Below are 13,664 nucleotides of genomic sequence, written 5' to 3' on the forward strand. Positions count from 1 at the left end.
AGGCGGCCCCGGGGGAGGAGTGCTGACACAGCCCGGCAGGCCGCTATGGAGAGTAACTGTGCAGCGATGGAGGCGCCGGCTGTGAAACAAGAAAGGTGCGCTCCCCTGACATGCAATTAACCACTGGGACGCTGGAGCTTTACCGCTCTGCTGCAGCCCGCTGTCCCTGGTGGTCTAGTGGAAGCGCAAGTTAATACCTGACTCTACACGCAGCCTGTCCCCAGGGAGCCCCCTGCCTGAGGACCAAGGACTGTATCGGCGGGTACCCTCCGCGGGACCCTGCCGCTTACCTGACCCCCTTAAATCCGGCCACAGTCCGCTAGCTGTGACCCCAGACACCTACCAGCATCCCCGGATCAGTACCGGCGTTCTGGTCCGGAGGGCTGGAGGAGCGACAGCATAGACATTAGTACTGTATGCTGTACAGCTCTTGTTGCAGCAACGCTGTTTAAAGAACTTCAGGGGCTGTTAACAGCCCCCCTCTGAAAATGGTGACCCGACTCGGAGCCGGGCATCGACAAAACTGATTTCCCTTGGCTCGGGGTATAGAAGAGGACCTCAGTGCATCCTGGGAGGCTGAAAAAAACTTAACTCTGTGGTGCCCGATGACTACCACCATCACCTATACCCCAAGGTATCTTGTGGATACCCTATGGACCCTGATGTAGAAAGTGGAAGCATGTATAACACTTGTCACCCAGTTTCACAGTGGCTCACTGACGCCATGACGGCTGTACTAGTATTGGATGGTGAAATAAAAATGAGGATGATAGTGTGAAGGAAGTGCAAAAGGAAGATGAGGGGAAATTTGTGTCCTATATGACACTAATGAGGATGTTGATGATGAGGCTGTTTGCATAAATCAGCCACCAGTGGCAGCAGTTCCTGCTCATGATAAAAAGAAAGCCAGAAAAGCCACGTCTTGGGTGTGGAATTATTTATTTATTTTTTTAAACTTTTTAAGCAAATCACAATAAAATAGTGCAGTGAAATATTCATAAATAAAATCACAGCACATAATATGCTTATGAAGTAAAAACTATATCAATACAAAACAGTAATAAAGTTATTCATTTTCTCAGTGTAAGAAGACAAAAGTTTAGAAGCAAAAAAAATATATCTTGCGGCAACAATGTGGCGAACCGTCTAGGAGTGAGAGAGGGAATAAATAAAAACAGATAACAAGGGAAGATAAGGGGAAGAGGGGTGGGTGGACTCTACATAGGAAGACACTTCTATCGAAATGTGATAGAAATTTTTTTCAAATAAAATGTTGAATGGAGAAGGAATGTTTTGGTATGTCAACCAAGGGGACCATATATTATCAAAAGATTTCGAATAAAGCTGTCATGTATTCCATCTTGTAGACATACCATAAACATGATAATATTACCTGCATAGAAGGACTAGGGTTCTTCCAATCTGCTGCTATTTGGCAGTTCATAGCAGATACTATGTGTCGGAATAGCTTATTCTGATACCGGGACAGGGTGGGTAGGTACAAGGGAAGGAGAAAATGCTGAGGATCAGAGGGAATAGTGGTCTCAAAGAGGTGCGAAAGGAGATCTATAACCTGCCATATACTGGCTATTTTGGGACAGGTCCACCAGATATGCAAAAAAGTGCCCTCGCCACGGCAGCCCCTCCAGCATCTATCCGAAGCATCGGGAACCATTACTTGTAGTTGCGATGGAACAGAATACCATCTATATAGCAATTTGTAAATATTTTCCTTAATTTTGACGCAAATAGAGCTGGCGGCAGCATTGTCCCAAATTTCCGTCCAATCCTCAGCATCTATAGAGTGCCCCAAATCTCGCTCCCACGCCAATTCATGAGAATCCCGAATGGGACTTACTTCTTCCCTTAACAAAGAGTAAATAGTAGATATAAGGCCCCTAGTGGAGGGTCGTCTCCAACATATAGACTCAAAGGAAGTCAAAGGTCTGCTAATCAGGATCGAGCTAATTTTGGAGTGGAATGGTCTAATTTGTAGAAACCGAAATAATTCTTTGGATGGGATTGTTACTCTATCTCTGATTTCAGAAAATTGTGGAAAATTTGTATCTATAGTGATATAATTTACATAATAGACATTACCCGATGGCCAGGCAGTAAAGGAAGATTTGCATAAGCCTGGAGGGAAAATAGGATTGTGAAATAATGGAATAAAAGGGGACGGGCCTGGGGCTAACTTAAAACGTCTATTGATTAAATCCTAAATTGCTAAAGAGCGGGAAACTACAGGGTGAGAAGAAACTATCCGGGGGCGATGAATCCTAGAAAGCCATAACAGGGAAGATACAGTAGACAAACCAGCTCCTCAGTTTCGATAGCCACCCAGACCTTCCTTGCATTAAAATTACACCACTGAGCACAATGAGAGCGGCGCAGCATAATAATATTTTTTCAAATCAGGGATCCCTAATCTTCCTCCCCTGCAAGAACGCTGAAGCAACTTTATTCTGATCCGCGGGCGTTTCCGATTCCATATGAAGTTTGATACTGAAGGAATTTGAAAACATAGGGAGGGATGTAAATCGGGAGGGTCTAAAATAAATACAAGAGCCGAGGGAGAACGCTCATCTTAACAGAATGTATTCGGCCTATCCAAGAGATAAGATAATTGGACCAATCATGCAAATCAGACCTAATACTATCTAGAAGGCGGGGAAAGTTTGCCTGAAACAGCTGAAGATAGTGATGAGTTAAGAAAACCCTGAATTATTTGATCTTTTTATGGCAGATACAAGGGAGCATGGCCTCCAGAGTTTGCTTTAGGGTAGCAGGGATATAGAAAATCGAGAACTTCAGTCTTGGTAACATTAATTTTATAACCCAAGTGTTGAGAATATGAATTTATTTCCTCTAGAAGTGAATTTAGGGATTGGGCTGGATCAGTGAGAGAAACAAACATCGTCGGCATAAAATGCAATTTTATATTCAGAGGGGCCTGTGGATATTCCAGAGATAGATCTATTACAACGGATCCTTGCCGCCAGAGGTTCCATAATCAGAGCAAATATTAAGGGAGAGAGGGGACAGCCCTGCCGAGTACCGTTAGTGATCCCAAAACTAGAGGAGTAAACACCATTAACCGAAACCCGTGCCGTGGGGGAACGGTAAAGCACCAAAACGCCATCTAAAAATTTGTCTGAGAAGCCCATTTTGTCTAGGAGAGCAAATACGAAGGGCCAGGAAATGCGGTCGAAGGCCTTCTCCGCGTCTAAAGCTAAAATCAGAGAAGGAAGTTTCCTTTTATGAATGGAATATATTAGATCAATAGCCCATCTAGTGTTATCCGATGCTTGACGTCCAGGTATAAACCCGACCTGATCCAGATGCATCAAATAAGAAAGCAGAGGAGCTAACAGAGTTGCTAAGATTTTAGCATAAAATAGTGAGATCGGTCTATAGTTAATACAGTGAGTAGGATCACGATCAGGTTTAGGGATCACCACAATATCGGCCCGGGCTGTATCAGGAGCAAAAGAAGCGCCATCCAAGATGTCATTAAATAAAGATATAAGATATGGAGCAAGTTCCTTTGCAAATAACTTATAGTATTGGGCTGTAAACCCTTCGGGGCCCGGGGCGGCAGAGGAACACATTGATCTAATAGCAGCTATTGTCTCATCTGAAATACGGTCATTGAGAATAGTTAATTGGGATTCTGAAAGACTGGGTAGGGGGGTAGAGGATAAATATGAACGCACCCCCTCGGCTCCAGCAGAGGTGGGAAGGGAAGATTCCGACAAATTATAAAGGGAACCATAAAAGGTCCGAAATTCCTCAGCCATAACTTCAGGATCATAAGAGAACCAGAAGACTGGGAGTGTAGTTTGTCTATCGCACCTAATGCTTGCCTACGACGCAATTTATTAGCCAATAAAGAATCAATTTTGTCAGCTTTATCATAAAAGCGTTAGAGTTTTTGCAAGATAAGCGCAGCTCGGCGAGACAGAAGGGCATTAAGCTGACCTCGTAGTTTCTCAATTTGGGTTAACACGGAGGCGCTAGGGGATTTCTTATGTTGAATCAACAGTATGGAAATTTGTGACTCAAGGAAATGAATTTCCTGCGCAGCTGCTTTCCTAACCGCTGAGGTTTTAGAAATGAGAAAGCACCATATAGTAGCCTTATGGGCTTCCCAGAGGATACTAGAGGAAATATCAGGGGAGGTATTCTCAAAATAGCGGGTCACCGCCAATTTTATTTCAAGCAACGCTGGGGGATGTTGTAAGAGGGAGTCATCAAGGCGCCAATTACACTTCCCAAGAGGAGAACGATATATATCTAAAAGAATATAAACACCTGCATGGTCTGTCCATGTAAAGGGGGAAATACCAGCTTCTGTAACCATAGAGGTAAGAGGAGGAAATATGGATCATATCCATCCTGGAATAATGTTGATGTGGAGCTGAAAAATGAGTATAGTCCTTGGCATGAGGATGTTTAAGACGCCAGGAATCACAAAGGCCGTAATGTTTAAGGGAAGCCAGGAGAGTATGAGAAGCTCTAGGAAGAGACATCCCGGAGGAGTTTGCAGGTGGGTTAGATCTATCTAACAGGGGATCAATAATGGTATTAAAATCACCACTCATAATAATATGGCCCTGTGCCACTTTGCTAATACGCCTAAACAGAGAATCAAAGAATTGGGGCTGGTCTTGATTAGGAGCGTACACTGACACCAGGGAGAAAATCTCAGTGCGGAGGGTACCAATCACTATAATGAATCGACCCTCTGGGTCTAACACAGTTTTGATATGGACAAAAGGGATATTACGACTAATTAAAATGGCCACCCCACGTTTTTTGCAACTAGCTGAAGCAAAGAAGGTCTGGGCGAACCGCCTACCTCGGAGCTGGGAATGCAGGCCCGTAAGATGCGTCTCTTGTAGGAATGAAACATCGGCTTTCTCCCTCCTGCAAGCCCCCAAGAAAAAACAGTACGCTTCTTAGGAGAGTTAAGACCATTCACGTTAATGGATAGCAATTTAATAGACATGGAGAAATATATAAAGAAATGCTACATACATAACACAAATATAATGAATAATAAATTTGGCCTAAGTAGAGCCACCCTTGGGGACATAAAGAAGTGGAAGGGAAAAACATGGGAGAACCACAGAAAAGAGAAAACAAAAAAAGAGAAACAGAAAACCCATTTGGGTAAAGACCCTGGTAAATTGGGTCCCAAGTAAGGACCGCAAAATAATCAGTCAACATAACATTTATCAAAAGTATTGAAGGGAGCATGGGGGTAGTGGAAGGACCGTCAAATAGAGTCAGGGCTGCCTGGACCCTTACATAGAAGATCGGCAATAACCAAATCAAACAAAAATCCCTGTGGTACAGGGATCATAAACCTGCATCAATATAAGAAAAAAATAAATAAATGGGAAGAACAGGGAAGGAGGGGAGGAGGAAAAGGGGAGGAATGGGCAAGGGTAGGGGGGCAGGGGAAAGAGAAAACACAGAATATAAACCTGGACACACATAAAAATAATAACGTATGATCACAAAGAACCAGAAAGAGATAGGGAGGACTGTTCCTCCCAAGTAACATAAGAAAATTACAATGCAAGGGATTTAAACCCTATCAGAAAAAAATTAAACCACCATAGAGTAACCTCACAGTTCAAGTGGGTTCAGAGTTCACAGATTGGTGGCGGGATACCCTCATCCAGTCCGATAACAGAAGTTGGGAGCGTTGTGGTTTGGGAGAAAGTGTAGTGGTTACCGGAACAGAGGTTGGCGTCGGGAGGAGGTTAAGCTTGGCTAGTAATTCTTGACCTTGAGAGAGGGTCTCGACATTATGCGTAGAATTATTTGCTGAGACCTGGAGCATAAAGGGGAATCCCCAGCGATAACGGATTTGATGCTGTTGCAGAATCCTAGTAACCGGCTGAAAGTCTCGCCGTTTTTGAATAGTGGAGGGGGCCAGGTCCTGAAAGACTTGCAACTGCATATCTTGGAAGGGAATCACTGGAGAGTCTCTGATAGCTGACAGGATCCGTTCCTTTGAACGGAAATAATGGAAACGGACAATGACGTCCCTAGGTGGTTGAGTAGGAGAGGGTTTTGAGCGAAGTGCCCTGTGGGCTCTGTCACAAACAATCTTCATCTGTGAGGATTGGCACTATGTCTTGAAAAAAGTATTTTAGAAATGATGCCAAGGAAGAGCAAAGGACTGATTCTTCTATGTTACGGATACGCAAGTTATTACGGCGAGATCGATTCTCTTGGTCTTGTCTTTCTTTGAGTGTCTCCATCTCGTCATGAAGTCTGCAAAGTTCTTTATCAAGGCGTTGTTGGGAGTGGCATAAGTCGTCCGATTTGTATTCCAGAGCATCTGTTCTATTGCCGAGAGAAGTCAATTCTGATTTAAATTCCGTTATGGCTTTAGATAACTCTTGTTTGAATGCAGATTGGACTCCCTCTAACAAACCCGTCATAACTGCTTGAATTTGGGGATCTATACCTGCGTCAGACAAGCATGGAGATGACGGGGACTCCGGAAGCAGCGAAGAACTCTGAGAGCCCTTAGATTTAGATCCGAAAAAATTTGCAGTGGACAGTGGAGGTTATTTACTTCTCTGCGACATAGTGAGGCAGTAATGAAAATTAAAAACAAAAAAAGGTACCGTATGAGAAATAAGACACAGGGTTCTACAATATTGGTCCAGGCAGGCTGAGTGGTAATATTAAACGTACATCTTTAGCTCGTATGCTTCGAGGGGAGCATTAGAGACAAAAGAAAAATTAAAATAAATAGCAAATGCCACTTTCAGAGCTTAATGTAGTAATCACTAAGTACCACCGGAGGGGGCCAGAGTTTAAGAAATAGCCAATACCAGTATCAGAGTGAACAAAAATTAGGGGGAAAGCATACAAAATAAATGATATTAACCCTGTGGGGCATGTGAAAAGGGGCTTGGACTGGTAGTTATGCAGGTTACCAGGTACTGAAGGGCCAACAAATCTCCAGACCTCAATTCCAGTGCCAAAGCAAGGGGGGGGCAGACAAAACAGGGCTATATGAAAGGAGATAGTTTCCCTGCAGGGACTCACCACCCCCCAATCACTCCACGCTCTCCAGAGTATCTCACAAAGAGGAAGCACTTCCGACAATCAGGGCTGTAAAGCTGACAGCCCGGCTGGGACTTGCTGGGAACAAAGCAAAAAATCCAAGATGGCCGCCGGAGTTTGCAGTGACCGTCTGGAGCCGTCCCCGGGAGCAGGAGCAGCACAGGACCCAACACAGCAGTAGGGAGGCAGGGGTCAGGGTCCAGAGAGGTGTCCTGTGGTTAGCGGGGAACGCTCCACCGGGCGCCGGCAGTCAGGGAGTCGCCGACCAAACACTGCCGGAGGTCCGCTACGGCCGGTCTCCAGAGTCCAGTCCCCGGCTTGAGAGGAAGCAGGTAGGCTGCAATCCGCGAGCGCGCCTAGCGCACCCCGATTCCGCGAACCTTACTAACTGAGGTGATAGAAGGCACAGGGGTGTGGGGAGGGCACTTGGCTAGTACTTCTGGCCACAATAAGGGCTATAGAGGCTCGCGGAGTCTATAGAGGGCCAGAGCCCAGAAAAAACTAGACTGCCTCCATTGACAGTCAGGCCAAACCCCCGGGTGAGGAATTATTTTAATCTAAATTCTGACAACAATTGTGAAGGCATCTGTTCCATTTGTAAAGCCAAAGATAGCAGAGGAAGGGATGTTAACCATCTAGGCACCTCCTCCCTGTTACGTCATTTGCAGCGAGTTCATGCAATTTGTTTAACAAAATTATAATAATTTGTAATTTAATAACAAGCAGTCAAGTATCAGCAACTGTACCAGCAGTTTGGACCATAACATGCAATCTCCACCACCAACACCCTCATCATCAACCTCCTCCTTAATAATTGAAGGTAGTCCTTCCAAAAAATTGTTTTGTGGAGGCCCAAACAAAGCAAGTTCAGCCACGAAAGTGTCAGCCCTAGTGGCTAAAGTGCTTGGTTTGTTAAACTGTGAATGTCCTTTTTACTATCCCACATAAGAGTGGGTGGGAGGGACAATTCCATCTTGCACCTCTTTCCTTTACATTTTGCACAACTTGGGGCATTGCCGACTGACATTATTATAGTTTATTAAACTGCCATCCTGTCTGCCACGGCTGTGTGGCAATGTTTCATAGATATGTCCTATATTTTATTTAAACGCCGTGCGTTTGTGCCGCTGCTCTGTTGCTTACTTTAGCCAGCCAGCTCGCTGCAGCCTTTGGCCTATATTGGTGAAAAATAGTGAAATCAATATTGTGATCTGTGAGATGGTTAAAAATGCCTAGAAATGCCTGAAAATGATTGTTATTAAGGTTAATAATACTGTAGGAACAAAAACAGGCCCAAATTATGTGGTTTTAGCCGTTTATATAATTTTTGGGGAAAAATACAGATCCAAAACCAGAAAAAATCCCGATCCAGATCCAAAACCAGGGGAGATCCAGATCCAAAACAAAAACACGGGGGTAAGCGCACACTTCCAGTTTAAACTCCTGCAGACGGCAAACAAAAACTGACCATGCTAGGGTATAGGGAAAACGGAGCATGGGCTGCTGGGTGAAGGAAACGGTTTGGTGCACGGACTCCTACTCCAGAGGCCACTGTCTAAAGCCTGCGTGTCCCCCCCCCCCTCCCTATGGAGAGAAGAAACCTGCACTTCCTGTCTGTAAGCCTGTTGGGGGCATTACATGGAGACACTCAGACTAACAAAAAATCAGGGAAAACACATCACTGCACTATACAGAAGGTGGACAAATACAACAGTGTTAGGATTCTATATCCAACCAAGGCACAAATGACACAGAAACCATTCAGTAAAGGGAAATTAAATTTATTCTACTTGGCAACATGCATAAGAATTTAGTTTCTTCCAAAAATAGGTAACGTTAAGTATAACAAATAAAGGCTAAACAGGAAACAGAACGTAATTCATTTTTGTTTTGTTTTTTTCAAATAAAACCAGGCGGTTTTCTATTATAAAAGGCAAAGAGGGATGATTCTACTTCATGCTATTGGTCCTCTGTTCCGCCGTAGGTGCATGAGTGTTATACAGACCACAAAATGGCTGCCTTTGCTCTGTGCAGTCAGTGGGTTCCCAAACATACAAGTGAAGTATTTCCAATTAGTAATTTCTCAGAGCAACGAGTAACATTCACAAAAATTTGCAAAATTTAAAGGACTAAAACAGGACTGAGGCTTAAACTGAAGGAGAGGGAGCTGTGATCTCTGCTGGATAAGAGATGTTCAGCCTCAGGAAGGACACAGAAATGGCCACTTTGCAGTTCGCTATATAAACAGAGCACTTACAGGGGGTCTATTTCTGACAACTGGTATACAGGTAGCTGTGCAAATCAGTGTTGGATACCACACCCCCCAAAGTGCACATATATTGGTGAATGTTACACAATGCAAACAGATACTGGATCAACTTGTACAGTTTACTGGACATTTAAAGTGAACTAATAAAAAAAAAAAAAAAAAAAAGAAGAAGAGGTGATTGTGGGAAACTTTGAAAACTATTTTGCAAGTATATGATCGAGCTCCCGGAATATAAGCTTGCCATTCCAATATATACTGATACACAGTTTATAAAGCTTTAAATGGCAACTACACTCAAATTATTTTGCCTTATTAAAACCATCATTACTGTTATAAGCGCCATCTATTAGAAATAGGACCTCAGCTTGAAATCACGTGAACATCTGCCAAGTAGCGTCAGAGTCTTTGTGAGGTTTCAACAGCTGATTTCAGGCAGTGGTCAAGTGTCTATATCGAAGGCGTTATACCGGTAAGCCGTACCCCCGCAAAATTATTGAGCAGGGGATTTATAGCAAAGCTATAAAACTTTGCTAATAATAATAATAATAAAATTATACAGGCAACAGCAAACAGTAAAATAGAAAGCAACACATTGTGTTATTCTTTGTTAAGCAAAATACTTAAGTGTTTTCCATTACAAACTGTACGACCTTGGTAGGGGAGACCAGCCAATCACTAACAGCAGGGTCCCTGCCAGCCACGCTCGGTACTGCTCGCAGCAGGAGAATCCTGACCAGGGCTGTGGCGTTTCAATCACTGTAGAGTCAGTACGTAGAAATGTACCATCTCCAGCAGCAAAGTAAAAACTTACATTAACTATATAACAATATATGGTAACTATAATATTTTGTACTTGCATTAATAATTTTATACTTTTTTCCAGTAAAAATGTGATCAATTTTAATTGACAATGTTTTTTTTTTTAAATATAAAATTACTATATCAAAGAAGCTTCCATTGAGATCAGCTATATTTAAACCATACATCAAGGAAGAAAACATTGTGAGTGTAGGACGCGGTGCAGAGGTGAAGGTAAAGAGACATTTACTGCGCAGCAAAGTTTTCTTGTGGATACATCTTAGCCATGTACACTTTATGTTGGTAGCCCGACGATTTCCGTGGTGGTGATGAAATCTCTTGTGCTACCATTTTACTGCAGTAAATTTGTTATCACTAATTATTAGAGATGAGTAGTTTGGATCTCAGTACAAGGGACAAAGTCATTTTTCATGGGGCAAACATGATGTTTTGTCCATTAAACATGACATTTTGCCTTGTTCCGAGATCCAAACTTGGTGAGAAAATGTGATCCAAACATGAACCGCTCGGCTCTACTAATTATTAGACATTTGCCGGCCGGAGTGCTGAAATCAGAAGGTTTGGCGTACCAAGTCTACACCCCTTGATCTGACAAAACATATCTTATGCAAACCCCTCGTACGCAATGGCCACATTACAATGCTTTAGAATACTAACTTGTCAATGTGGCTAGAAAGTGTCCAAGCCGGTTTGGCCCATTAGTCCTAGGCACGTCTCTTAAGGGGCATACACAAGGGGCAATGTGCTGTATCCCTTGAAATTTAGAGAAGGGCATACACACGACACGATATATTTGACTGATAACTTTCAACGATATATTGTTCCATGTGTATGCATTGAACGACCAACGATGCGTGCGCCCGCTGGACGATATCAACTTTGGTCGTCCGTACATGCAGGCCAATATGGATGATATCGTCAAGAATGGTCTGTTCTGAGATGTGGCAGATTGACCTCACTGAAGGATATCTGTCAGTGTGTACACCCAATATCGTTTGTCCTGCACTACAGAAAGTTCAAGGGTTATCTTTCACCAATATCGTTCATACAGAACATCGTCCAGTGTGTAATGTACCTTTAGAAGTCAAACATGAATTAAACATTCTGTAAGTCATATGGTTTTAATACAACAGTAGTGAATAACCTATATGGAAAGTTTGTATAGGACCAATAGAAGAAGCACAGCACAGAGAGATCGGTAGCTGGGACACTGCAATGACAAAGGCACAAAGCAAGCGATGGGTGAGCGAGCCACGAGAAACTGCATAACTATAGAATGTGAATAGCCATCTGCTCACTAACTACTGAGGCCCATTCATAACAACTGGTGCATGTATAACCACTGGTGCATGTATAACCACTGGTGCATGTATAACCACTGGTGCATGTATAACCACTGGTGCATGTATAACCACTGGTGCATGTATAACCACTGGTGCATGTATAACCACTGGTGCATGTATAACCACTGGTGCATGTATAACCACTGGTGCATGTATAACCACTGGTGCATGTATAACCACTGGTGCATGTATAGCCACAAAGATGCTGTAATCCTTCTGCTTCCAATGCTTTAATCTAAACTATAAAGCGAACAATCTAACTGGGTGCCAAGGATTCTAGAAACCGCTTTAATGTTTGTTACAGTTATCTGTCCACCAGTTTTCATAAAACGTCCTCTAACGAGCTCAGGAGTGTACCAGGGAAGGAAGGATTCGGCATTACACATTCCTCATCCTTCCCGATAGGACCGGGAAGTCCTCCGGTAGGAGAGCATGGTCCCGGCATGTTGGACAGGTGCTTTGAGTGTTCAGCCACTTCTTGATGCACTGCAGAGAGATACATGAATTATAATCTATGTCACTTGTGCGACAATCATTTACGTTATTCTGACCAATTTGTGAACAAAGGTGGTGGAATTGTCCAGCTATTTGCAAAAGAATATTGACCCAAAACAATGCGAATTTACAAAGCATTTCCCTTCAGATGATACAACCGGCGTTTTCCTATATAGACCAGTCTGATACACGGCGATACTCACATGTGTGTGGAAGCAGTGTCCACAGTCCAGCCGATGCACCGGGAACTGCTTCAGCTCATCGTGGCAGATGATGCAGGGTTCATCGTTATAGGACTGTATAAAGGAAAAGAGAAAAATAGTCGGTGACTAACCCCTAACCACGTTATTGGTGCGCTAAAGTTTTAGGTTAAGCAAAGACCATGAATAGTACTGCGATATACCGCACCTCTGAAGCATTAGCGCACTGCCATTTGTTCTTCGCTCCCCCGGTGACCACTCTCCACGGCTGCTTAGGCTGGGGTGAAGGAGGGGGCTGGGCACGGCCTGGCCCTGGTGTAGATGCCGGCTTCTGCAGGAAATAATGTGAGATGTGACTACATCGCCGCAGCTGAGATACGGAGACGAGAGATTAGCCTGTGATGGTTCTCACCGGCGAGGCTGGGGATGGGACCTTGGCCTGGTAGTCCAGTATGTGTTCCGTCACCCGGCTTATGAGTTCCTCATGTGAGAAGCCAGAAAGTGTCCCATTATTTCGAACACGGAAATCCCTAATGAAACTGGCAAGATCGGCACTGGGGGAACATTGAAAACATCAGTGTGGACCAGAGATAAATAATATAATATTACTACATGGCGTGATCAGCAAGAGCCTCATTTGCCCACTCTGCAGCAATAGTGAGGAGACATCCATATTCTGTAAGGACAATAATTTCACTAGAACCAGGGAATTGCCTCTAATCTAACCAGACCCAATGTGAAGAAAAGCTGTCGGGGGGAGGAGACTGAGCTTTTTTGCCATTTGTAAAGTGCCGAGGCTCCTTGCACCTATCAACACACCCCATGGCTCTTCCAGTGTCCGCCAATGGCTGCCTAAGAAAACTACAAACAAACCTACCTGCATTAACACAAGCCCCTTGTGTCCTGACCTCACAGGAGATTTATTTATACTGACAGTACAGAAGGAACCCGTCAGATCTATAGCTACAGGTAAATCCCCATCTCATAGGCTGGTACTGTCAGCGCAGAATGCATACTCAGAGCAGACAGGGACTCAAACACCTCTCTATAAGTAGCCATCTCCACCTCTCAGGATTCAGCATGCCTAGGGAGGAACATGGATGATGGAATAAAACAAGAGATATGGTAAGAACTTACCTTTGTTATCTCTGTTTCTACGAAGTCCATAGGGTCCACAGGGTGACCTTGGGGTATAGCTGGATCCTCGGGCACCACGGAGTTAAAGCTTTTAGCTGCTCCCAGGATGCACTTGGGTCCAACCTCCCCTATACCCCGCCCCCGAGCCACAGGCACCTCAGTTGGTAAGCAGCCCAGGCCGGAGGAGGAGACGAAACAGAGAGAAGGAAGACTGGAACACACAAGAACCATACTCACAGAAATGGGAGACGGAAAACCGGTGACCAGTCACAGAGCCCATATGAAGCCAGGTGTGTCAGAGCGGGT

At 44.0% G+C, this 13,664-nt stretch overlaps 2 protein-coding genes across 3 annotated transcripts in view; one reads left to right on the forward strand and one right to left on the reverse strand.

Annotated features, from left to right (window-relative positions):
- The window catches only part of VPS26C (VPS26 endosomal protein sorting factor C), an 80,518-nt gene that overhangs the window by 44,456 nt on the left and 22,398 nt on the right, over positions 1 to 13,664 (forward strand). The window lies entirely within an intron of this gene.
- Positions 8,861 to 13,664, reverse strand: part of TTC3 (tetratricopeptide repeat domain 3) — a 165,029-nt gene continuing 160,225 nt past the window's right edge. For both annotated transcript variants that reach the window (XM_088443152.1, XM_088443151.1), the window contains exons 43-46: positions 12,634 to 12,775; positions 12,430 to 12,552; positions 12,225 to 12,317; positions 8,861 to 12,012 (exon numbers count right to left, since the gene is read on the reverse strand). In XM_088443152.1, coding sequence (XP_088299278.1) covers positions 11,905 to 12,012; positions 12,225 to 12,317; positions 12,430 to 12,552; positions 12,634 to 12,775 — 466 coding nt within the window. In that variant the 3' untranslated portion in view covers positions 8,861 to 11,904. The remainder of the gene's footprint in view (positions 12,013 to 12,224; positions 12,318 to 12,429; positions 12,553 to 12,633; positions 12,776 to 13,664) is intronic.

Source organism: Taudactylus pleione, unplaced genomic scaffold, assembly GCF_031769625.1.
Source record: "Taudactylus pleione unplaced genomic scaffold, aTauple2 ptg000327l, whole genome shotgun sequence".
Taxonomy (NCBI): domain Eukaryota; kingdom Metazoa; phylum Chordata; class Amphibia; order Anura; family Myobatrachidae; genus Taudactylus; species Taudactylus pleione.